General features: G+C 39.7%; 1 protein-coding gene and 1 pseudogene across 10 annotated transcripts; one reads left to right on the forward strand and one right to left on the reverse strand.

Annotated features, from left to right (window-relative positions):
- Nucleotides 1-396: 396 nt before the first annotated feature.
- On the forward strand, nucleotides 397-12679 carry ZNF846 (zinc finger protein 846). 10 transcript variants are annotated; one of them, XM_072787381.1, is made up of 8 exons: nucleotides 397-789; nucleotides 1788-1932; nucleotides 3521-3743; nucleotides 4166-4276; nucleotides 5100-5226; nucleotides 5961-6047; nucleotides 9861-9943; nucleotides 10444-12679. In XM_072787381.1, the coding sequence occupies exons 4-8, from the start codon at nucleotides 4244-4246 to the stop codon at nucleotides 11470-11472; spliced, it is 1359 nt and encodes a 452-aa protein (XP_072643482.1). In that variant the 5' UTR covers nucleotides 397-789; nucleotides 1788-1932; nucleotides 3521-3743; nucleotides 4166-4243; the 3' UTR covers nucleotides 11473-12679. The 10 variants fall into 10 exon arrangements, with proteins under 10 accessions (XP_072643482.1, XP_072643481.1, XP_072643485.1 ...); XM_072787380.1 differs by having other exon boundaries at nucleotides 398-789; nucleotides 4191-4276; XM_072787378.1 differs by having other exon boundaries at nucleotides 399-789; nucleotides 3521-3750; nucleotides 4191-4276; nucleotides 10447-12679.
- Nucleotides 12680-15712: 3033 nt separating this feature from the next.
- LOC140611462 (large ribosomal subunit protein eL15-like) lies at nucleotides 15713-21849 on the reverse strand (annotated as a pseudogene).
- Between the last annotated feature and the right edge of the window lie 795 nt (nucleotides 21850-22644).

The following is a 22644-nucleotide window of genomic DNA, read 5'->3' on the forward strand; positions in this document are numbered from 1 at the left end:
GCAGAGGGAGAAGAGGCTCCATGCAGGGAGCCCGCCGGGGGACTCGATCCCCGGTCTCCAGGATCACGCCCTGGGCCCAAGGCAGGCGCTAAACCGCTGAGCCCCCCCAGGGATCCCATGGTAGCATCTTTATAAAAATGCAAAGCGCTGAGCGAGGCTGAACCAACAAGGAGAAAGACTTGTAGAAAACCGTTTGATGAGCTCCCTTGACCCGGAACCTGGCGGCAAACCCCGCCCACCGCCTCCGTCACTCTTCCAACTCGGGCCCCCGCGCCCAGGGCCAGCGGCCTCCCCTGGCGTCCGGAAGAGGCGGTCGCTACCCTCAGCCCGACCCGGATGCTCCTGAGGCCCCCGCCCCTTATGCTGACCTCGCGGCGGAAACCGGAAGCGGAAGTGCTCGACGGATACCGTTTCACTTCCCGCTGCGCCCTGCGTGGGAGGGGGGGTTGTCCCCTCTGTCGGCCTCCGCTGGGCGCTCACCCCCGCGGGTTCGAACTTCCGTGGCTTGCTCGGACTCGGGGCGCGTCCTCGCCGTCGGCACACGACGCCCCAGCGGCTGCGGCCGCCCGGGTCCCTCCGAGAGGCTCTTGCGCCTCCGCCCGCGCGGCTGGGAGTCGGGGCCGTGGCGGGGCCCCCGGTGGACGCAGGGCCTTTCTCTCCGCCCGAGCCCCTCCTCAAAAGCTGCCAGAACAAACTGCTGCCCTTTCTCCAGAGGAGAAGCGTGGACGCAGTGGTGGAAACGGCCGCAGTGCCCTCTCCTCCCCGACCTGGAGATGGCGCGGCGTTCTGGTGAGCGCTGGACGGAAGTGCTCTGGCCGTGGGCGCCCGTTACTGAAGTTCGAGGACTTGTTCAGGTGTATCTTGTTGCCCATTGACCGTTTGTTAGCATTTTGCATGCCTGGTGTACCCCTTTCTATATCCCCCTCCATGTATATTTAAGTGTGTATGAGAAACCCTTCGAAAGTAAGATTAAAAAAACTTGCAGGCCTGATACTCGATCTTTAGTATTTGGTTTATTGTCTCACATGTAACAACAAAGGAATTATGTAATAACGCCTACAAATGAATACCCAAAGTGAAAAATGAACCAGAAATTTGGATAGGCTCTTCAAAAAAAAAAAAAAAAAGACAAATGGACAATAAATATATGAAAAGATGCTTCATATCATTAGCAACCACAAATAGAAACCACAGAGATTTGTAAATAGAAACCACAATGTGGTGCTACCGCACACGCTGAGTGACCTAAAGTAATACTAAAAAGAGTGGCAGTGCCAAGTGTTGGTTGACATGTGCATACGCTGCTAGTGGAAACACTTTTTTTAAAAAGTATCAGTTAAATACGATCTGTTCATCCTATGCACGCACATGTCCACCAACTGAATATAAACGCTATTTGTAACATGATTTGAAATATCCCTAAATTGGAAATAACCCAAAGTGGATTAAGGGGCGAATGGATGAATGGTAGCATATATTTTTTGTGGCATAGTCTTTATTAGCAAAAGGAAGGAGCACAGATGCAACTTGGATGAATGTCACAAACACAATGTCAAGTGAAAGAAGCCAGACACAAAAGAACGCATGCTGTTTGATATTCTTTCTTTAAAATTAAAAAGTACGCATAATGCTCTAGAGTGTTAAATGTCAGGATAGTGGTTGCAGTTGGGAGGCATGGAGTTAGTGATTTGGAAAAGAGACAAGATGTCTAAGATGCTGAATTTGGAAATATTCTATTTCTCAACCTGAATGATGATTTATGGGGCTGTTCATTTCTTTTCTTTAAGATTTTATTCATTCGTGAGAGATGCAGAGACACAGGCAGAGGGAGAAGCAGGCTCCCTGTGGGGAGCCTGATGCGGGACTCCATCCCAAGGACCCCAGCATCATGACTGGAGCCGAAGGCCGACTCTCAACCACTGAGCCACCCAGGTGCCCAGTGCTGTTTATTTCTTAATACTTCATTGAGATTTTTATTCAGTGATTGCCTTCCTTAGTTGTATGTATGCTTGTAATTCAAGAAAAGAAGTTCAAGAAATGAAACTCTGCTACTTCATGAGGTTGAGCAAGAATTAATAGAAGTAGAAGGAAATGTACTGAAAGAATGACTAAAAATAAAAACCAATACTTCTTGGAAGAAAGTAGAATTGATCAGTAGTAAGAAAGGGTGAAAAGACGCACAATATATTTGTATACTAGTTTTTGTAGTTAACTGTGAGATAATATAGAAAGCCTTCAGTTTTAACATAAAAAAACCTGACATTCAGGTGCTGTTGGAGTAGCTAACATGAGAAATGTTTTTTGAGTTTTTCTAAAATTATGATACTCAAATTTGGATATCTTTGGGTCAAAATTTGGACACTTTTTTTTTTTTTTTTTAAGATTTTAAAATCATGAGAGACACAGGCAGATGGAGAAGCAGGCTCCATGCAGGGAGCCTGACATGGGACTCAATCCCGGGTCTCCAGGATCATGCTCTGGGCTGAATGCAGTGCTAAACTGCTGAGCCACCTGGGCTGGCCCTGGACACTTACTTTTTTTTTTTTTTAAGATTTTATTTATTTATTCTTGAGAGACACAGAGAGAGAGGCAGGCAGAGACATAGAGGGAGAAGCAGGCTCCATGCAGGGAGCCCAATGTGAGACTCGATCCCAGGACTGTGGGATCACACCCTGAGCTGAAGGCAGATGCTCAACCGCTGAGCCACCCAGGTGTCCCAGACACTTACTTTTTAAGTGAGTTATCACTTATCACAGTCCTCTGAAGTGATTATTTCTCTATTCTGTCTTTATCCTATCTTTAACCAGTCTTATCTTTATATTGTGAATATATTTGTGTATGTGTGGTATTCATTATACTTTAATGGGATTGATTCTTTTTACCGCTCATCACCAACTGATAATTAATTTACCTGTTTCTTACCTGCATTGTCCAGTTGAACTGTGAGATCCCTAAGAACTGTTCCCTCTTCATTGCTGAGTACCTGGCCTGGCAAGAGGAAGGCCCTTACTAATATTTGCTAACTGAATGAAGGAATGAGACAAAGGGAGGCAAAAGTTCCAAATGCAACTAAGCTCCAGCAGGTGGTACTCAGGGGGACTTCTTACTTCATAAAACCTTTTGTATTTCTTGTCTCCATTATGCCTAGCAGAGGATGTGGACTGAATTCTGGTCATCTCAGGAATAAGAGCTACTACAAGAGATAAGGTTCTTGCCATACCAACATGTGTCTGCCTGGCTTTCTTTTCCTAACTAGTGATTTGAGCCATTTTTTAATCCTGTGTGAACCTCCATTTTCTCAATTATTAAATGTCAGTTATTAATACCCAATTTGGAGGGATGTTAGGACAACTAAAGGAGTTCATATACTCCTAACAGTGTAGGAGTGTAGTAACACTACACTAACAGTAGTAGTGTAGAACTACTAACAGTGCTCAGTAAACAGAGGTTGGTATTAATATTTGCATGCTAGGATAGTAGACAGTTTTTAAAATGACTGTCATGTGTTTCATCTGCACAGAGATGGCTAAAGAGTGATGTCTGATGACTGAGGAAAAAATGTCTGTTGCTTAATAATGGATATTGTGAACCAGTTACCCAGACAGTCCAGTACTCAAAGAGAAATTGAGATCAACCTCTTAATTTAAACTCAAAAGCTTCTCTGGTCTTCTGAGCAAGAACTGGAATATTCTGGAAACTTTTACTATCAAACTCACAGGATGGCAGCCCTTGATGTGAATCAGGTGTGTGGTAAGTCCTTGTTGATGTTTCTTTTCGCATAGTTCCTTCACAAATGGCAGATCCAGTGCTTAGGGGCTGAGTGACCATGCAGTGGGCCATATAAGAACAACAGAAATGAGCAGAGCATGTGTAAATCCGGTTCCTGGGATTTGGGATACAAGAAGTTGTGTGTGCTTTTTGAGGGGGTAACATGTTCGTGAATTCTGTTGTGTCAAACAGCTCTGCCTCTCTCTACTGTAATTTGTGTAACTCTGAGATGGAATATATAACCAGGTCCTCATGGGTAGCAAGATCCAGAAAACAATTTTCTTGCTCCAGGTAACTCAGAGCACTTTATCAGTTTATGAAATTAGTGTGTGATATGTTCTGTGCGTAGTGTGGGATAGCTTATAACATGTGATTATTGGAATTGGATTGGCTTCAGAGTTCATGGTTTTCTTCTCTCTGAGGTCATCTTTCTTGGGACCCTTTCTGTCTTCATGAGGGAAAAATTGAGGCAAGGATGGTGGCTGGATTACTTAAGGATTCTTCTCAGGTAAGTGTAAAGTTGACCTTCAAATGTCAGGCTTATTTGTTGGGTAGCCATATCTCCTTGTAATGTCCCAAGGCTTCTGAAAGCAATTAATGGCCCTGCTTAAGGAATGAGTCCCAAGTCAATTTCTCCAGGACTCATGCCATCTCAGAATATATAGAGATTACACTGGAAATGATTTTTTTAAAGGTTTATTTATTTATGATAGACATAGAGAGAGAGGGAGAGAGAGAGAGAGAGGCAGAGACACAGGAGGAGGGAGAAGCAGGCTCCATGCCGGGAGCCCGACGCGGGACTCGATTCTGAGACTCCCAGGATCGCACCCTGGGCCAAAGGCAGGCGCCAAACCGCTGAGCCACCCAGGGATCCCCGGAAATGATTCTTTTATCTCAATATTCATTCTTTCTGATCTTTAGTCATGTTTTGTTGGCTTATCATTTTGCTGAGCGTTATGATAGATATTGAGAAATGATATGAAAGTGTCTAATCTCCTGGAATGTGTGTGTTACCATGGAAATAATTCACCTGTTAGTAGACTTTAGTGTTGTGTTCAGTGCTAACTGCAGCCAATAAATAGAGGAGGAATAAAGCAAGAAGAACCCACAGTAAGGTTGTGGTAACAGAAGTTTAGTCATGTGTCAGTAATGCTGGTAAGTCCATGTGAGTGCCTATAAGCACCAGGCAGCATCTGTAGCTAGAAAGAAGAGGTCTGGGCCCAGGGGTACTGTAGGCTTCTAGTCTACCTTCCTTAGTCCCTCATACATCTTCCTGAGAACCTCAAAGAAGATGGTAGTTAGCTGAAGCCACCATGTATTTGATTATTTAGCACTTAGTGACCTTCGAGGATGTGGCTGTGGACTTTACCCAGGAGGAGTGGACTTTGTTGGATCAAGCACAGAGAGATCTCTACAGAGATGTGATGTTGGAGAACTACCAGAATCTCATTACTCTAGGTAGGGCTGGCATAATTTTTTCACTGAGCCCTTTATGAAATGAATGTTTCTTAAGTATCTCTATTGTCAAATGAGAATACTGTGGCAAACAAGATGAACGATCCCTGGCCTCAGGTGCCTTACCATCTAGAAGGTTCCCTGTGAAAATGAAGATCTGTCTAAATAAATGACTTTATTCCTTTTAGGGACTGAAAACCTAAGACAGTCAGACTTTCTTTCTTTTTAAAGATTTTATTTATTTAGTTGGGAGAGAGAGGGCACATGCGTGTGTGTGCACATGCAAGAGAGAACATGAGCTGGGGTGGGGGGTGCAGATGGAGAGGGAGAGCAGACTCCTACTGAGCAGGGAGCCCACTGTGGGGCTCAGTCCCTGGACTCCAGGATCATGACCTGAGCCAAAAGCAGACACTTAACTAACTGAGCCACCCAAGTACCCCAAACCTTAAGACTTTAAATGTATATGAGGCTGGACATGATTTTCAGGTGTTAGAGCTCTCTAGTCATTTGAGGGCACAGAGAAAGAATATACTTACATTTTTGTTCCTTTTAGAATAGTCTTTTTTTTTTTTTTTGAATAGTCTTATTGCATTGATTTAAAATTTTGTGTGATTATTTTTCTGTTTGTGGAGTGAGACTTAAGTGTCTAAAGAAACTCTGAAGTTAAAGTGTTGGTTCCTACCCAAAGACTGCATTTTGTGTCGTGCAAGGTCCTCTTTATATATTTTTCCTATAAGCAGGATATGAATCATGCCAACCTGGTCTCAACTCTACAATGGAAGTAGCAGAAGAGCTGAGGGCAGGAGGGAGAGGAGTTCTGCAGGGTAAGTTCATGAATAAAGTTTTGCGACGAGCGATGCTAGTCTGGGAAAGGTGCAGTACATTTGGAAATGCCACTTGGCAAACTTTCAAAGAAGTACTCTTTTTTTCTGAGAAGCCTGAAGCCATTTGGTTTCTGAGTTTGCTGAGGAACCTTCAGCTCCTTATATCTTTAAATTTCCATTGATCTCAACTTTTTCCTGTTCTCCCAGAAAGATCTGTCTGACTCAATTGAAAATTTCATTACTTGCAGACAGCTTATTTTACAGTACTTTCTATCTTGTTTTCCTGATTCTATCAGTGTTTTTTGTGTACTATCAGCCTTAGGTTTCCAGAATATTAAGCTTTGTAGATTGCCTAAAATTTTGACACCATACCCTTATCATTGCCAGACTACTAACACAGCCATACTCTGTGTAGTGCAACTTCCCTTTTGTTTCAACCTTTTTATCGTGTTTCAGCATATTCAGACATGTATGTGCCATTATACTTTTTTTTTTTGAGATAAAGTACACAAGAATTAATCATTTTAGGGAGTATGATTTATTGGTATTGAGTACATTCACAGTGTTGTGCAACCATTATCTCCTTTTAGTTCCAAAATATTTTCGTCACTTGAAAAGGAAACCCTGTAAGCACTAAGCAGTCAGCCTCCATTCAGCCTTCCCCCTACTCCCTGCAACCACTAATCTACTTTCTGATTTACAAGTTTGCCTATTCTGTAGATATCAAATAGAATCATACAGAGTTCAATTTCATAACTGTTAACTTACCTAGAAGTAGAATTGTGGGGGCATATGGTCATTTTATGTTTAACTTGTTAAGGATTACCAAACTATTTTACGCAGAGCCTATACTATATTCCTTCCAGCAGTGTAGCAGTTACTCCTTGCCATCAGTTCTTCCTTCCTTTCTTCCTCCCTCTTGCCTTCTCTCCTTTCCTTTTTTTTTTTTTTTTTGATAGTAACCATCCTAATAGGTATGAAGTGGTATCTTATTGTGATTTTGATGTGCATTTCCTTAAAAGAAATGATGTTGGACACTTTTTGTGTACTTATGGACCATTTCTGTGTCTTTGGAGAAACACCAATTCAAGTTCTGTGTCCATGTTGAACCTTGGGTTGTTTGTTTTGTTGTTGTTGAAGCATATGAATTCTTTCTGTACTCTAATAGTGGACCTGTATCGCATGGATGATTTGCAAATATTTTCTTCCATTTTTGGGGTTATCCTTTTGCTTTTTTGATAGTGTTCTTTGATTTACATTTTTTTAAAAGACTTTATTTATTCATGAGAGACACAGAGAGAGGCAGAGACAGAGGCAGTGGAAGATGCAGGCTCCTTGAAAAGAGCCTGATGTGGGACTCGATCCTGGGACTCCAGGATCATGCCCTAAGCCAAAGGCAGACACTCAACCACTGAGTCACCCAGGCGTCCCTGATACACATTTTTAATTGCAGTGGGGTCCCATTTATCTTTGTTTTCTTTGGTGCTTTTGATGTCATATCTAAGAATAAGATAAAAAGATTGGACAGTCAAATCCCAGGTTCTGAAGATTTACCCCCTTGTTTTCTTCTAAGAGTTTATACATTTAGCCTTTACATTAGGTTTTTGACCTGCTTTGAGTGAATTTGTATATATGGTGTGAGGTAGGGGTCCAGTTTGATTCTTCTGCATAAAGATATCCAGTTATCCTAGCACTGTGTGTTGAAGAGACTGTTCTTTCCCCATTGAATGGTCCTGGCACACCTGTCAAGAATATATTGATTCTAGATGTATGGGTTTTTTATTCTGGATTCTGTTCTGTATATGTCTATTCTTTTTCCAGTACCACTCATTCTTGATACTGTACTTTTCAGCTCCAGAATTTTATTTGGTTCTTTTTTGTAATTTCTGTCTCTTATTGACAATCTCTTTAGTGAGGCATAATTCTTCTAGTTTCCTTTAGGTCTTTGTTCATGGTTTCTGTTAGCAACTTGGGTGTGTTGAAACAAATTGATTCAAAGTTATTAGTAAGTCCAATGCCTTGGCTTTCAGGAATAATTTGTATTTTTTTTTTATTGTTCCTTTGCATACCTCATATGTTTTAGTTGGAAATGTAAATTTTAGATATCATAATGTGGCAATTAAAAAATCTGATTCACTTCTCCCTGAGTTTGATGCTGTTGCTGCTTGTTTTGTATTGTTGGTGTTTGTTTTGTCTTTTAAATTATTTTTGTAGGGAAGTCTCGGTGCCAGCAGTTTGGTGCCGCCTTCAGCCCTGGGGTGTGATCCTGGAGACCCGGAATTGAGTCCCACGTCAGGCTCCCTGCATGGAGCCTGCTTCTTTCCCTCTCCCTCTGCCTGTGTCTCTGCCTCTCTCTCTGTGTCTGTCATGAATAAATAAATAAAATCTTTAAAAATAAATAAATAATTGTTGTGTGTTCTGCATTCTTTTTTAGTGCAGTCCCTGAAATTTGTTCTGTTAATTTAGTGGTCACCTTAGAGGGACAGAAATTCCTTACATACCTGGAGCCAAGAAAAGAAAACTAAAGGTATTCTTTTAGTTTTTGTTAATTGGCTGTGTGTTGAGCCACTCCTTCAGTGTTTAGCTAGGCCACTTACAGCTCTTCTTTAGCCTTCCATTCCTGTTGGAGTGGATGCTGAAGGTCAGCCAGAAGTGAAAGCTTTGGGTCCTCTCCAGCCTTTCTGAGCATGCATCTAGCCCTGGGCATGCTTGTGGACTTCTTGAGGTTTTATTATTATTATTATTTTAAAGATTGTATTTATCTATTCATGAGAGGCAGAGAGAGGCAGAGACATAAATAGGCAGAGGGAGAAGCAGGTCTCGATCCCAGGATCCTGGGTTCACGACCTGAGCCAAAGGCAGATGTTCAACCACTGAGCCACCCAGTTGCCCCAACATTTGAGGTTTTAAAAGCCCTATTTATGCACATATCAACCTTCCCAGTCTGTTCCTTCTAAGGCTTTTCAGGGTGTCTTTTGTTTGTCTCAGATACTTGCCTTTTCCTTGGACTGTGGTAAGCAATACTTTACCTTCAGACTTTACTTTTCTTTTCTTTTTTCTTTTCTTTCTTTTCTTTTCTCTTCTTTCTTTCTTTCTCTTTTTTTTTCTTTCTTTCTTTTTCTTTCTTTTTTTTAAGATTTTGTTTATTTGAGAGAGAGAGAGAGACTGAGAGAGAGCACACAAGCGGTGGGGAGGGCAGAAGGAGAAGCAGACTCCCTGTTGAGCAGGGAGTCCAATGCTGGGCCTGATCTCAGGACCCCAAAATCATGACCTGAGCTGAAGGTGAACACTTAATGGACTGAGCCACTCAGGTGCCTTGCCTTTAGACACTTTCATCAGTAGTTGTCTGAGATGCTGTCTTGTTGGGAACTCTCTGAGTTGGCTGATACAAAGCACATTCCTTGAAGCTGCAGACAGATGGAAACACACGGTGGCAATTCTTTGAGAACAAAGTCCATAGTGCTCTTTTTAGTATTTGTAACTTACTCAAAGATACCGCTTGTCTAAACGGCTGCAGCTGATCTGAAGAGTGGGGATGGTAGGTGAGTAATTAAAATGCCTCAGCACTCTCTTGGTGAACTAAAGCTGCTTCTTTCTTCTGTTAAGTGTTCCCTTGGTGGTTGTACATTTTTGACTAGATTCTAAAGTTCTGTAATAGTTGATTTTGATAGTTTTTGTGAGCTTCTTGTTTTCCGGTGGGAAAGAGTCCTGGAGTTCCCTACTCCATCATATTTTGTGGTGTCATTCTCTATGCTTTTAAACAACTTTTTCCCAGGATTTTTCTCCCAAACTAAATTTTCCACTTTTTTTCAGAATTGGAATTGCAACTCAAAACCAAAGGTTCCATACCACTTCAGGATATTTCTTTGGAAAAAACATCAGATGAAATACAATTGGTAAGATCTCCAAAAGTAATTCCTTTCTTCCACATCAGGACCAGAAGCACAAAATCCATGCGAATTATATAAAATAAATGCCATTTACCCAAAGAAAGCAGAATCTGTGAAGAGATTCTTTGAATATCAAGAATTTGAGAAGCACTCTAAACCTACTTCAAACCTGTTTCTCCTCAGAGATCCATATAAATATAACTCAGATGTCCAGTTTTTTTATGCACTGGGAATTTAGTCAGAATAATACAAGTTTTAAATGATTCAGTATGAATAATTACTAGAGGATACTCTGTGAAAGTAGAATATGATTCAGGGTCTTAGCCTCAGAGTCTGTTTATTCTACTTAAAATAACTCAAAAACAGAGCAGGAAGTCTGTATACTTAAATGGAAATGGAAAAAAACACTTCAATTATGATGTTTCCAATGCATAAAAGTTGTGATGGGGGAGAAATTCTGTTACAGTGAGTGCAGAATCTTTAGTTATCATTTAAACCTTAATCAGCAGGAGAGAAGCAATGCTGGAGTGAAACGATATGGCTCTAACATCTGTGGAAGAGCATTTAGTGGACACTCATTTACAACTCACATTCGACAGAAAACTTCTAAGGGTAATCGGAATGGAAAAGCCTTTAAAAAGAACTTTATTTGTACTTTGCCCAAGGAAATCCCTGTTGGGGAGAAAACTTCTGAGAGTGTTCAACATGATAAAGCCTTTGGTCAGCTTTCAAATCTTACTGGACGCAAGAAAATTCAGATACAAGAGAAAGTGTGTGAATGCAAAGATTATCAGAGAACTTTTGTTAATCAGTCATCCCTGAAGGTACACATGAGACACCACACTGGAGAAAAACCATATGAATGTAAAGAATGTGGGAAAGCCTTTACTCGATCCACAGGACTTATTTTACACATGCGAATTCACACGGGAGAAAAACCATATGAATGTAAGGAATGTGGAAAAGCTTTTATTCATTCTTCATACCTTACAAAACACATAAGAATTCACAGTGGAGAAAAGCCATATGTATGTAAGGAGTGTGGGAAAACTTTTACTCGTTCCTCAGGACTTGTCTTACACGTGCGAACACACACTGGAGAGAAACCCTATGTATGTAAGGAATGTGGGAAAGCCTTTAATAATTCTTCGATGCTCAATCAGCATGTAAGGACACACACTGGAGAGAAGCCCTATGAATGCAAGCAATGTGGGAAAGCTTTCACTCAGTCATCAGGCCTGACCACACATTTAAGAACTCACACTGGAGAGAAGGCCTATGCATGTAAAGAATGTGGGAAAGCTTTTGCTCGTTCTACAAATCTTAACATGCACATGCGAACACATACTGGAGAAAAGCCGTACAAATGTAAAGAATGTGGGAAAGCCTTTAGATACTCCACATGCCTTAGTATTCACATGCGAACTCACACTGGAGAGAAACCATACAAATGTAAGGAATGTGGGAAAACCTTCACTCAATCTTCGGCACTTGCTAAACATTTAAGAACTAAGGCATGTGAAAAAAACCTGTAAATGTTTTTCAGACTAGTGTTCATATCTAACCTCATCTGGATAAAGTAACTTATGAAAGTAAAGAATGTGTGAGAAAGCTTTACTCATTTTTCATCCTTAATAGATAGGTAGGAACTTCCTGGGCCAGAATTCCCATTCATATAATGTATATGAGAGAGCAGTAATTGTTCATACCTTAAAGAATGCTTAAGAACTCAACACTTGAGAGAACTTTCCAGTTACAAAGGTATGTGGGAGAACCTTTTTGTTGTTGCTCTATCATTAATTTTACATGTCAAAATTGCTGTAAAAGTCCAGAGTGCTTGGCTGGCTCAGTTGGTAAAGCTTGATCTCAGGGTTGTGAGTTTGAGTCTCATGTTGGACATAGAGATTACTTATAAATAGGTAAAAGTGATGTGAAGGTAAGAATGATCTATAGCCTTAAAATATGACCACATGCTTTGATAGCACATAACTCACACTAGTGATGAATCATCTGTACTTAAGGAATGTGGTAAAACCTTAGTGCCAAGGCCTTAATGTTCACATGAGACTTCAGATGGTATAAAACCATACAGATGTAAAGGACCCAGGAAGATCTGCAGTTGTTTCTTGTATCTTTTAAGAATCAACATTTAAAAAAAACAGTGGAGAGATTTCTATACATCTAAGAAATATGGGATAGCTTTGGGAAAGGTTTTAGAGATTCTTGACTGCTTCATATGCAAGGAGACTCATGAATGTAAGAAATGTTGAAAAATTTTCAGGTGTTAATAAGTCACAACACAGTGAAGAGAAACCCTATGATGGTAAGATACTTAGCCCTAGATGTTAACATTCTTTGGTAATCTCAGAGAGGCAGAAAATGTTAAGAATGTTAGAAATAATGGTAATGCCTTTGTGTCTGTGTGTGTGTCTATTACTTGGCTTTTGACCTTTAGTAATCACACTGGAGAGAAATAGTGGCTGTAGGGTACATGGGAAATGGTATATCCATCTTATAAATCTTACTCTACATGTGAAAAGCCACTCTGGAAAGAAGCTGAATGAATGTAAAAATGTGGGAATGATTTTTGGTAATACATATCCCTTAAGAGACTCTAAAATACTGGAGGAACAAAGTATGAATGAGAGGAATTTGGGGGAAGCTTTCAGGTACTATTCTTCAATCAATGTACACAAGAGAATTCTTCCTGGAGTCCTAATGAAATAAATGACATAAATGCAATTGCCTTTCTGTGTGTCATTCTCAAGGAAAGCACCTAGCATTTTTATTTTCTGTGGTAATTTTGTATTACAAAGTTTTAGTTGCTTTTAAAGACACTAAATAGAAGTTCTGCAAAATTATTTCATATAATGGAATTTTCATTATGGTTCAGCTCTAAAGACTTCCATTTCCATATATATATATATATATATATATATATATATATATACACACACACACACACATATATACACACACATATTCCCTATGTCTATATATATAGACATATATATATGTCTTCATTGAATTATACAAGATATATGGAAGTTTAATTGGCAATATAAGAGCATTTTTTTAAAAAAGTCATTTATTTTGAGAGACAGCAAATGTGTGCACATGAGCTAAGGGAGGGACAGAGGGAGATAAGCTTTCAAGCAGACTACATGCTGACTGCGGCCATGAGATTGTTACTGGAGTTGAAACCAAGAGTTGGACACTCAACTGACTGAGCCACCCAGGTGTCCTGGCAATGTAAGAGCATTTTATGTTTTTGGTTAATGATCTCTAGTGTATTTGCAAGTGGGTGGTAAAATGCTGGCTCTGTATGACAAGTAGTATCTAGTCCTCTCAGTATTCCTTGTCCTTTGGTCCCTTATAAATAGAATCCAGATTATCTCCAGGTATATAGTTTAAAAAAACAAAACACAACACAACCATTCCTACTTCAGGTTTCCTGAAGAATAAAGAATAAAGAATAAAGAAGGTTTATGAGAAGAATATATTTCATAGTCCTGGCTAATAAGAAGTAGGCAGGAGTCATTGGTGTGGAATCTGGGAACGCTACAAAAAGGGGACAGCCTTCTTGAGGTGCCTGGATGGCTCAGTCAGTTAAACATATGCCTTTGGCTCAGGTCATGATCCCAGGGTCCTAGGATTGAACACCATGTCGGGGTCCATGCCCAGCAGGAGTCTGCTTCTCCCTCTTCCACTCCCCTTGCTTGTGCTTGCTCTCTCAAAATCTAAAAAAAGGGGGGGGGGGGAAGGGGCTTTTTCTCCAATGGCTTTTTCTCCTCAAGGATTGCTCTTCATTCCTTCCTTTCTGGATGTCCCATACATTCCTGGAGTTTAGGTGATACATTGTATACTATGAGGACAAAAGCCACAGACAAATATGGTAACAGCTGAAAAATACAGAGATGCTTTCCCTTCATAGTATGGTGGCACCAGCAATTAGACTGCTTGTGGATAGACTTCATGGTACATGAGAAGAAAACGCTTATCAGGCCCAGCACTTGTATTTCATAATCACTTAAAACCATCTGATTAAATAATTTCACTTTTGGATTGGCAAACCCTGGGAATTAATTTAAGCAGTTGGGAGTTATGGGAGGGACTAACAAGTGAATTGAGAAGTCATGGCCCATGAGATAGGAATAGAATTAAGACTGGTGGCCATTGGGCAGCCCCCGTGGCTCAGCAGTTTAGCGCTACCTTCAGCCCAGGGCACGATCCTGGAGACCCAGGATTGAGTCCCACATCCGGCTCCCTGCGTGGAGCCTGCTTCTCCCTCTGCCTGTGTCTCTGCCCCTCTCTCTCTCTCTGTGTCTCTTATGAATAAATAAATAAAATCTTAAAAAAAAAGACTGGTGGCCATGAATCCAAGGCAAGGATCAGTGACTAATCAACTATACCAAATGGTGATTGGGTGAGTTGAATGAGGATGGGATTTAACCATCAAAGGTATTGGGGACCTTTCAAAAGCTGGCTTTATAGAACAAGATGTGCCAAAGTCTTCTTGGAATAGATTTCTTTTTTTTTTTTAATTTTTATTTATTATTTATGATAGTCACAGAGAGAGAGAGAGGCAGAGACATAGGCAGAGGGAGAAGCAGGCTCCATGCACCGGGAGCCCGACGTGGGATTCGATCCCGGGTCTCCAGGATCATGCCCTGGGCCAAAGGCAGGCGCCAAACCGCTGCGCCACCCAGGGATCCCTGGAATAGATTTCTGAGAAATATATAGATTGTCCATCTTTTTTTACCTTGCCCATCCTAAATATTGTACTTCTCTTTGACCTTACAATTTGTATCATGATACTCCAGCTTTACATTATATTCTTAGTTTACTATTGCTGCTATAACAAACTACCAAGCAAGGACTAAGACAACTAAAATTTTATGTAACAGTTTTGGAGTTCAGAATTCTGAAAAGGGTCTCAGTGAACTAAAATCAAGATGTGAATAGGACCATATTTCTCCCTGGAGGCTCGAGGGGGTGAATCTGTTTCTTTTTTCCAGCTTCTAGATGGCTTCCGCTTTCCTTTCTGTGTGGATCTTTTTTCCTTCTTGAAGATCAGCAATATCAGTTCAGGTCTCATACTACCATCTCTTTGACTCTTCTGCTTTTCCTCCTCCTCCCCCCCACTTTTTTTAAGTAAACTCTACTCTGCAATGTGGGGCTCAAACTCAAGACCCTAAGATCAAGAGTTGCATGCTCTCCTGAGCCAGCCAGGCACCCCACCTCTACTACATTATTTTAGAGCTGTTTTGTGATCCCCTTCCCCCATTCTGGTAAAAGAAATACAGTGAAACAGTATGAACAGGGAGAGGCAGGAGAGGAAGAGAGACCAGCCGACTGACTGACTGCCTGCTGAGTGCAGAGCCCAACATGGGGCTTGATCCCAGGACCTTGAGATCATGATCTGACCTGAAGTCAGATGCTTAACTGACTGAGTCACCCAGGCACTCCTTTTTTTTTTTTTTTTTCCATTCTTAAATTTTATAATTCTAGCATACATACAGATAATTGTGTGAAAATGGATAAGTGCTGCTAATAAACTACAAAATAGTGTGTCCATAGGTATCTACCTTCCAGATAAAGAAATGGAAGATTACCTTACCCATGTGAATCTTTTCCATCTTGAATCATCTTCCATCCTAGAGGAAACCACTGTGTTTGGACATTGGTTTAACCATTGTATTAATCATGACTTAAGTTTTCTTTTTCTTTCTTTATTTTTTTTGACTTAAGTTTTCTATGTTTTATATTGCTTTAACATCTTTGAGGTCTTGCTGCCTGGAGAGACTGCCCCTCCCAGGACTAGCTAATTCTTTTTTTTTTTTTAACCTAATAATAGGCAAAAATTTTACAAACATTACTTATATTAGTGGTAACTGTGGAGCTGGAAAACATTGTGTCCTCTCCATGCTGCCTGGTGAGAATCGCTAATAGTGTGGTGGAACTTGTGACCCTTTCCAAGGCCATGGCTTTTGCAGTCTGCATATGTCAGCCCTCCCATTTCCCTGTGCTTGCGAACTGGTTTGGTCACCCACTGAGTGTCAGGATTTCTTCTGACAGCTTTATGGAATGGATCAATGAGGATAACCTCAAAGAATTTGTATGTGGAATCTTCATTAACCCAGTAAAAATTCAAGACTCAATCCCAGGGGCATCCAGCTTCCTCCTCTGCAACAGACTGAAGGTGTGTGGGCAAACTAGCTGGTTAACACCATGATGGACAGGCTTGCTGTAGGCTGTACTCTTAAACTGGGCATTTGTGGCCACTACATCACACACGAATCCAATATGTGACATAAGCTTACTTGGCCTTGTACTCCAGTCTGCATGCTTTAATTGGGCTGGGTTGGGTGGGTGTTGGGGGGTGCCCTATTAAGTGCATAGTGCTGGCGGTACTGCCAGCAGTGCACCCTGAGAAGAAAGTGCATTACATTGGACTGCTTCTTCCTCCATAGCTCCTGGATGTACTTCTAAGTGCCCCTCTTGGCTTGCCTTTCAGCTGATGGCTGCTGCCAGACAAAGGCAGGACTAGCTTTTTAAAGATTTTTTTTTGAGAGAGAGAGGATAGAGAATAGGGGCAGGGAAGAGGGAGAAGCAGGCTCCTCACTGAGCAGGGGGCCTGATGTGAGGCTGGATCCCAGGACCCTGAGATCATGACCTAAGCCTGAGGCAGATGCTTAACAGATTGAGCCACCCAGGTGCCCAGAACCTGGAAATTTAGAGCAAAAATCAAGAAACACCAGCTGGAAAACTCCGTCTCTAAAACAAAAGTATTTTTTATGTTTAAAAGAAAATATTAACAGATTTTCCAAAGGCAGACACTTAACCAACTGAGCCACCTAGATGCCCAAGGACTAGCTAATTCTTAAGATAGTAAATAACTTCTTTGGAAGTTCACCTTTCATATGCAAACCAGCTACTCCAGAGCTCATACTTCAACCACCTTCTTTATCTTTTTTTTTATTTTTTTTTAAGATTTTACTTATTTACTTATGACAGACACAGAGAGGCAGAGGAGACACAGGCAGAGGGAGAAGCAGGCCCCATGCAGGGAGCCCGATGTGGGACTCGATCCCGGGACTCCAGGATCACACCCCAGGCAGAAGGCGGGCGCTAAACTGCTGGGCCACTGGGGCTGCCCCACCTTCTTTATCCAGTATTTCTCCTGCCCTAAATCAACCTAGGGCTAGGTAGCCAACAACTCCTATGATCCAGAGCCCACTGGAATTACTCAAACTGCACAGTATTTAGCTTTACCCTGCACTGCCTTGCCTTTCCTGAGGAAATTCCAACACAGCTCTGACCTATGCTCTGCCCTCACTCCTGTTTTCTGCCTCCTGACTGAACTGGTACTTCTCTATATGATCCTGCATTACTTGGTGTGCCCCCTTCTCTTGGGACTGTAGTAACAAACTTTCAATGGCATTACCCTGTGTTATTATCCAATCACCTTTATAATTTAAGGCTTTTGCACAAACCAGTTGGCACAGGGTGACCTGTTTGGTGCACTTGCACTTTGACCATTACTGCCTTTTGCGGTATCTGCACATTCTTCTGTGGTTTTCCAACCTAAATTGTGATAAGAGACTGACCCCAGATTTATGCTTTGTATAGTTCCTATGCCTGGGTGTATGAGAGGTCCCCAATCAACATTAATAACAAAGTGTCCTACTGGATGAGAAGTCATAGAAGCATCTAGGGATAAGTGGCATACACTAAAAGAGGCACAGTGAAGGCTTCCTGGAAAGTGGAAAGCACAGAGTGGTTATCCTCAGACTGATCCACTGGCCTGGCAACATCACTAGAGCACCACCAAGGGCCACCATGGAAGGCTTTTATATAAAAGCTGATATAATTAAACATTTAATAATCATATGTATAACAACTATGTGATAATATCTATATACTTAAAAAATTATGGAAGAAAAGAAAGGGACACTGATTGGCTTTCGTGCCTCTTCAACATAACTTATACATTAACATTTGCTAAAATGCACTAATCGAAAAGCTTCATAGTCTTAATACTGTGTCTCATATATAGTTATACCTGGGGATTGTGCCAAATTTAAACATGATATCCACTATAATCTTTAAAAAGTAATTAAAAAGAGGGGTGCCTGGGCTGCTCAGTTGGTTAAGCATCTGCCTTCAGCTCAGGTCATGATCCCAAGAGGGTCCTGAATCTAGCCCCGAGGCGGGCTTCCTGCTCAGTGCGGAGCCTGCTTCTTTCTTTTCCTTCTGCTTCTCCCTCTGGTTGTGTGCTCTCACTCTCTTCCTGTCGAATGAATGAATGAATGAATGAATGAATGAATAAATAAATAAATAAAATCTTTAAAAAGCTGCCAAGAATTCTACAATCACAACAAATTCTGCCAACAATTGGAGGAAAATTGGAAGCACATCCTTTACTATTTGAGCCTCTAGATAAGAATGCAGACTGACCCATTCCCTGGTTTCTGCCTTGCAAAATCCTGGCTAAGCCATGCCAACACTTCTGGCCTACAGAAACTGTGAAGTAATAAATGAGGATTGTTTCAAGCCACTAAATTTGTGGCAAGAATAGAAAGCTAATACAGACATGTACACTATTGATTTTTTTCTTTTTTTAAGATTTTATTTATTTATTCATGAGAGACAGAGAGAGAGAGAGAGAGAGAGAGAGAGAGAGAGGCAGAGACACAGGCAGAGCGAGAAGCAGGCTCCATGCAGGGAGCCTGATATGGGACTCGATCCCAGGACTCCAGGATCACGCTCTGGGCCAAAGGTGACGCTTAACTGCTAAGCCACCCAGGCATCACTGATTTTCTTGTAATAGTGTGTTCCATGAAATAAGCATACCAAATTTATCCTTCCTTTTTTCTATTGGTGCAAGTTTGGATTTTTTTTTCACTTAAAGGTATACATTTTTTTTTCAGATTTGATTGAGATATAATTGACATACAGCACTAAGTTTAAGATATACAGCATAATGATTTGACTTACATATATTGTGAAATTAATTCCACAATAAGTTTAGTTAACATCTATTATCTCCTAAAGATACAAAAAAATTTAAAAAAAGAAATTTTTTTTTTCTTGGGATGAGAACTATTAGGATTTACTCAACAATTTTCAAATATACCACACAGTGTTAACTATGATCACACTTTATTTTTGCTCTTGTTGCCTTTGCTTTTGGTGTTAGTTCCCCCCAAAATTATTGCTAAGACCGGTCAAGGAACTTATCAGCAATATTTTCTTCTAGGAATTTTATGGTACTGGGCCTTAACCTCAAGTTTTTAATCCATTTTGAGTTAATTTTTGCGTATGGTGTAAAAACGTGGTCCAGTTTTCCCAGCACCATTTATTGAAGAGACTGTCCTTTTCCCCACTGTACACTATTAACTCTGTTGTCATAAATTGACAAAAAATCTGTGACTTTATTTCTGGGCTATTAAGTTTCACTGATATATGTGTCTGTTTTTATGCCGACACTGTAACTTTGATGATCTTTTGTTTAATTTTGATTAACACTTTGCAATCAGGAAGTGTGATACTTCCAGCTTCCAGTTTTGTTCTTCTGCTTCAGGATTGCTTTGGCTATTCAGGTTTGTTGTGGTTCCATTCAAATTTTAGGAATGTTTATTTTATTTCTGTGAGAAATGCCATTGGAATTTTGATAGGGATTGTACTGAATCCATAGATTGCTTTGGGGTGCATGTACATTTTAACAATATTAATTTTTCCAATCCATGAGCATGGAATATCTTTCATGTATTTATGTATTCTTCAATGTCTTTATCACTGTCTTATAGTTTTCACTGTACAGGTCTTTCACGTCCTTCATTAAATTTACTCCTAGGTATTTTATTCTTTTTGATGCAATTGTACATGAATTGTTTTCTTAATTTTTCTCTTTCTTAAGTAGGCTCCATGCCCAGTGTGGAGCCCAGTGTGGGGCTCAAACTCATGACCCTGGTACCCTGAGATCAAGATCTGAATTGAGATCAAGAGTTGGATGCTTAATAGACTGAGCCACTCAGGTGTCCCCTTAAATTCTCTAACAGTTCATTATTAGTATATGGAAACAGAATAGATTTTTGTATATTGATTTTATATCCTTCAACTTTACTAAATTCACTTATTCTAATAGTCCTTTTGGTGAAGTCTTGAGGGTTTTCAATATATCATGTCATTTGCAAATAGTGACATTTTTACTTCTTCAGTTCCAATTTTGATACATTATCTTTTGTTGTTCTGGTTAGGACTTCCAACACTATGTTGAATAAAAGTGGTGAAAGCAGGCATTGCTGTTTTGTTCCTGATCTTACAGGAAAAGCTTTCTGATTTTTCCTAGAGTATGTATGTTAGCTGTCAGCTTGTCATAAACGGCCTCTATTAAATTGAGGTACATTCCCTCTATATCCACTTTGTTAAGTTATTACCATGAATCATTGTTGGATTTTGTTAAATGCTTTTTTTGGCACCTATTAAAATGATATGACTTTTTTGTGATTTTTAAAAAAGTTTTTAATTCCAGCTAGTTAAAACACATTTCATTATTTTCAGGTGTCCTATATGTACAATATAGTGATTCAAATGGTTTTTATCCTTCATCTTGTTAATACGGTATATGACATTGATTCTTTCCATTTGTGACTTCTTTGATTTCTTTCAGCAAAGTCTTAATGTTTTCATCATACAGATCTTTCACTTCTTCGGTTAAATTTCTTCCTAGGTACTTTTTGTTTTTAATGCTATTGTAAATGGAATTATTCTCATTCTTTTTCAAATGTTTTATGATCAGGGTGTAATATTGTAGCCGAGTTTTGTATGTTGCTTTTATATGCTGAAAACTTACTAAAATCCTTGATTAGTTCCAACTAGTTTTTGGTTGAGTCTGGCATTTCTCTTTTTTTTTTTTTTAATTTTATTCATTCATGAGAGACAGAGAGAGAGAGAGAGAGGCAGAGACACAGGCAGAGGGAGAAGCAGGCTCCATGCAGGGAGGCCCACATGGGACTCGATCCCAGGATTCCAGGATCATGCCCTGGGCTGAAGGCGGCGCTAAACCGCTGAGCCACCCGGGGCTGCCTGAGTCTGGCATTTCTTATATAAAAAATTGATATGATTTGCAGATAGCAACAGTTTTTCTTCTTTTTAAATTTAGACAACTTTGATTTCTTTGTCTTGCCTAATTGCTCTAGATAGGACTTCCAGGACTATACTGAATAGGAGTGGTGAGAGTGGGTACCCTTGTTCAGAATTTTAGAGGAAAACCTTTTTTCTCTATTGAGTCGAACATTAGCTGTGGGTTTGTCATGTATAGCCTTTATTATAATGAGATTTCATACCCAATCTTTCAAGGTTTTTTAAAATTATAAGATGTTGCATTTCCTCAAATGCTTTTTCTATGTTAAGATGATGATGTTAATGTTTCATTTTATTTATTTTTTATTTTTAAGGTTTCATTTTATTAATGATGTATTGTTATACTTATTGATTTGTGTATATTGAACCTCCTTGCATCTCAGGGAAAAATCTCAATTGGTCATAGTGTATAATCCTTTTAATATATTTTTGAATTTGGTTTGCTAATATTTTTTGAGACTTTTTGCTTCTATATTCATCATTGTATTGGTATATAATTTAATTTTAACCTCATTATCTGGATTTGGGTATCAGAATAATGCTGGTAGATGCCTTGTGGAATGCATTTAGAAGTGTTTCCTCATCTTCAATTTTTCTTGAAAGAGTTTGAGAAGGATTGGCATTAATTCTTCAAGTGTTTGGTAGAATTAGGTAATAAAGCCACGTGGTTCTGGGGTTTTGTGTGTTGAGAGGTTTGTAATTACTGATTCAATGTACTTATTAGTAATTAGTCTGTTCAGATATTCTACTTCTTCATGATTCATTTTGGTAGATTTATGTTTCTAAGATGATTACATTTTTTTTAGGTTGTCCAGTTTTTTGGCATATAATTGTTCATAGGAGCCTCTTATCCTTTGTATCAGTTATAAGGTTTACTTTTTCATTTGTAATTTTGTTGATTTGGGTCCTTTTTTCATTGGTTAGTCTAGCAAAAGATTTGTCAATTATGTTTATTTTTTGAAAGAATGAACATTCTTATTTATCTTTTCTATTATTTCCCTTTTTCTATTTATATTTCTGTTCTAAGCCTTATTACTTCTTTCCTTCTGCTAACTTTGGGTTGTTTGTTTTGTTCTTTTTCTAGTTCCTAAAGGTTTGAGTTAGATTACCTATTTGAGATCTCTCGTTTCTTAATGTAGGGGTTTTTTGTTAGGAACAACCTCCTTGGAAATCTTTTTGCTGCGTCCTATAAATTTTCATATGCTGTGTTTCCATTGTTTGTCTTGATACTTTCTAATTTCCTCCTTATTTAATTCATTGGTTATTCAGTAGAGTGTTTAATTTTGAAGTGCTTTTGTATCTTCCAGTTTTTTTTCCTGTTTTTTATTTTCATGCCATTGTGGTCAGAGAGAAGATTCTTGGTAGAATTTCAGTATTTGAATTTGGTTGAATTATTTTGTGGCCTAACATATGGTCTTAGATAATTTCAGGTGTGCTTACATAGAATTTGTATTCTATGGTCAGAGAGAATATTCTGTATATGTGTGGTAGATCCATTTGGTCTACGGTTGTGTTAAAAACAGCGGTTTCCTTATTGATTTTGTGTGGACTATCTATCC

The sequence above is a fragment of the Canis lupus genome, chromosome 19, assembly GCF_048164855.1.
Source record: "Canis lupus baileyi chromosome 19, mCanLup2.hap1, whole genome shotgun sequence".
Taxonomy (NCBI): Eukaryota; Metazoa; Chordata; class Mammalia; order Carnivora; family Canidae; genus Canis; species Canis lupus.

Bases quoted from the DNA above. Each gene is read 5' to 3' on its own strand.
- ZNF846 (XM_072787376.1), top strand. From the start codon at position 3,720: ATGGCAGCCCTTGATGTGAATCAGGTGTGTG. The intron at 4,277-5,099 runs GTAAGTGTAAAG...TTGATTATTTAG, and splicing joins TACTTAAGGATTCTTCTCAG to CACTTAGTGACCTTCGAGGA. The intron at 5,227-5,960 runs GTAGGGCTGGCA...TTTTCCTATAAG, and splicing joins CCAGAATCTCATTACTCTAG to CAGGATATGAATCATGCCAA.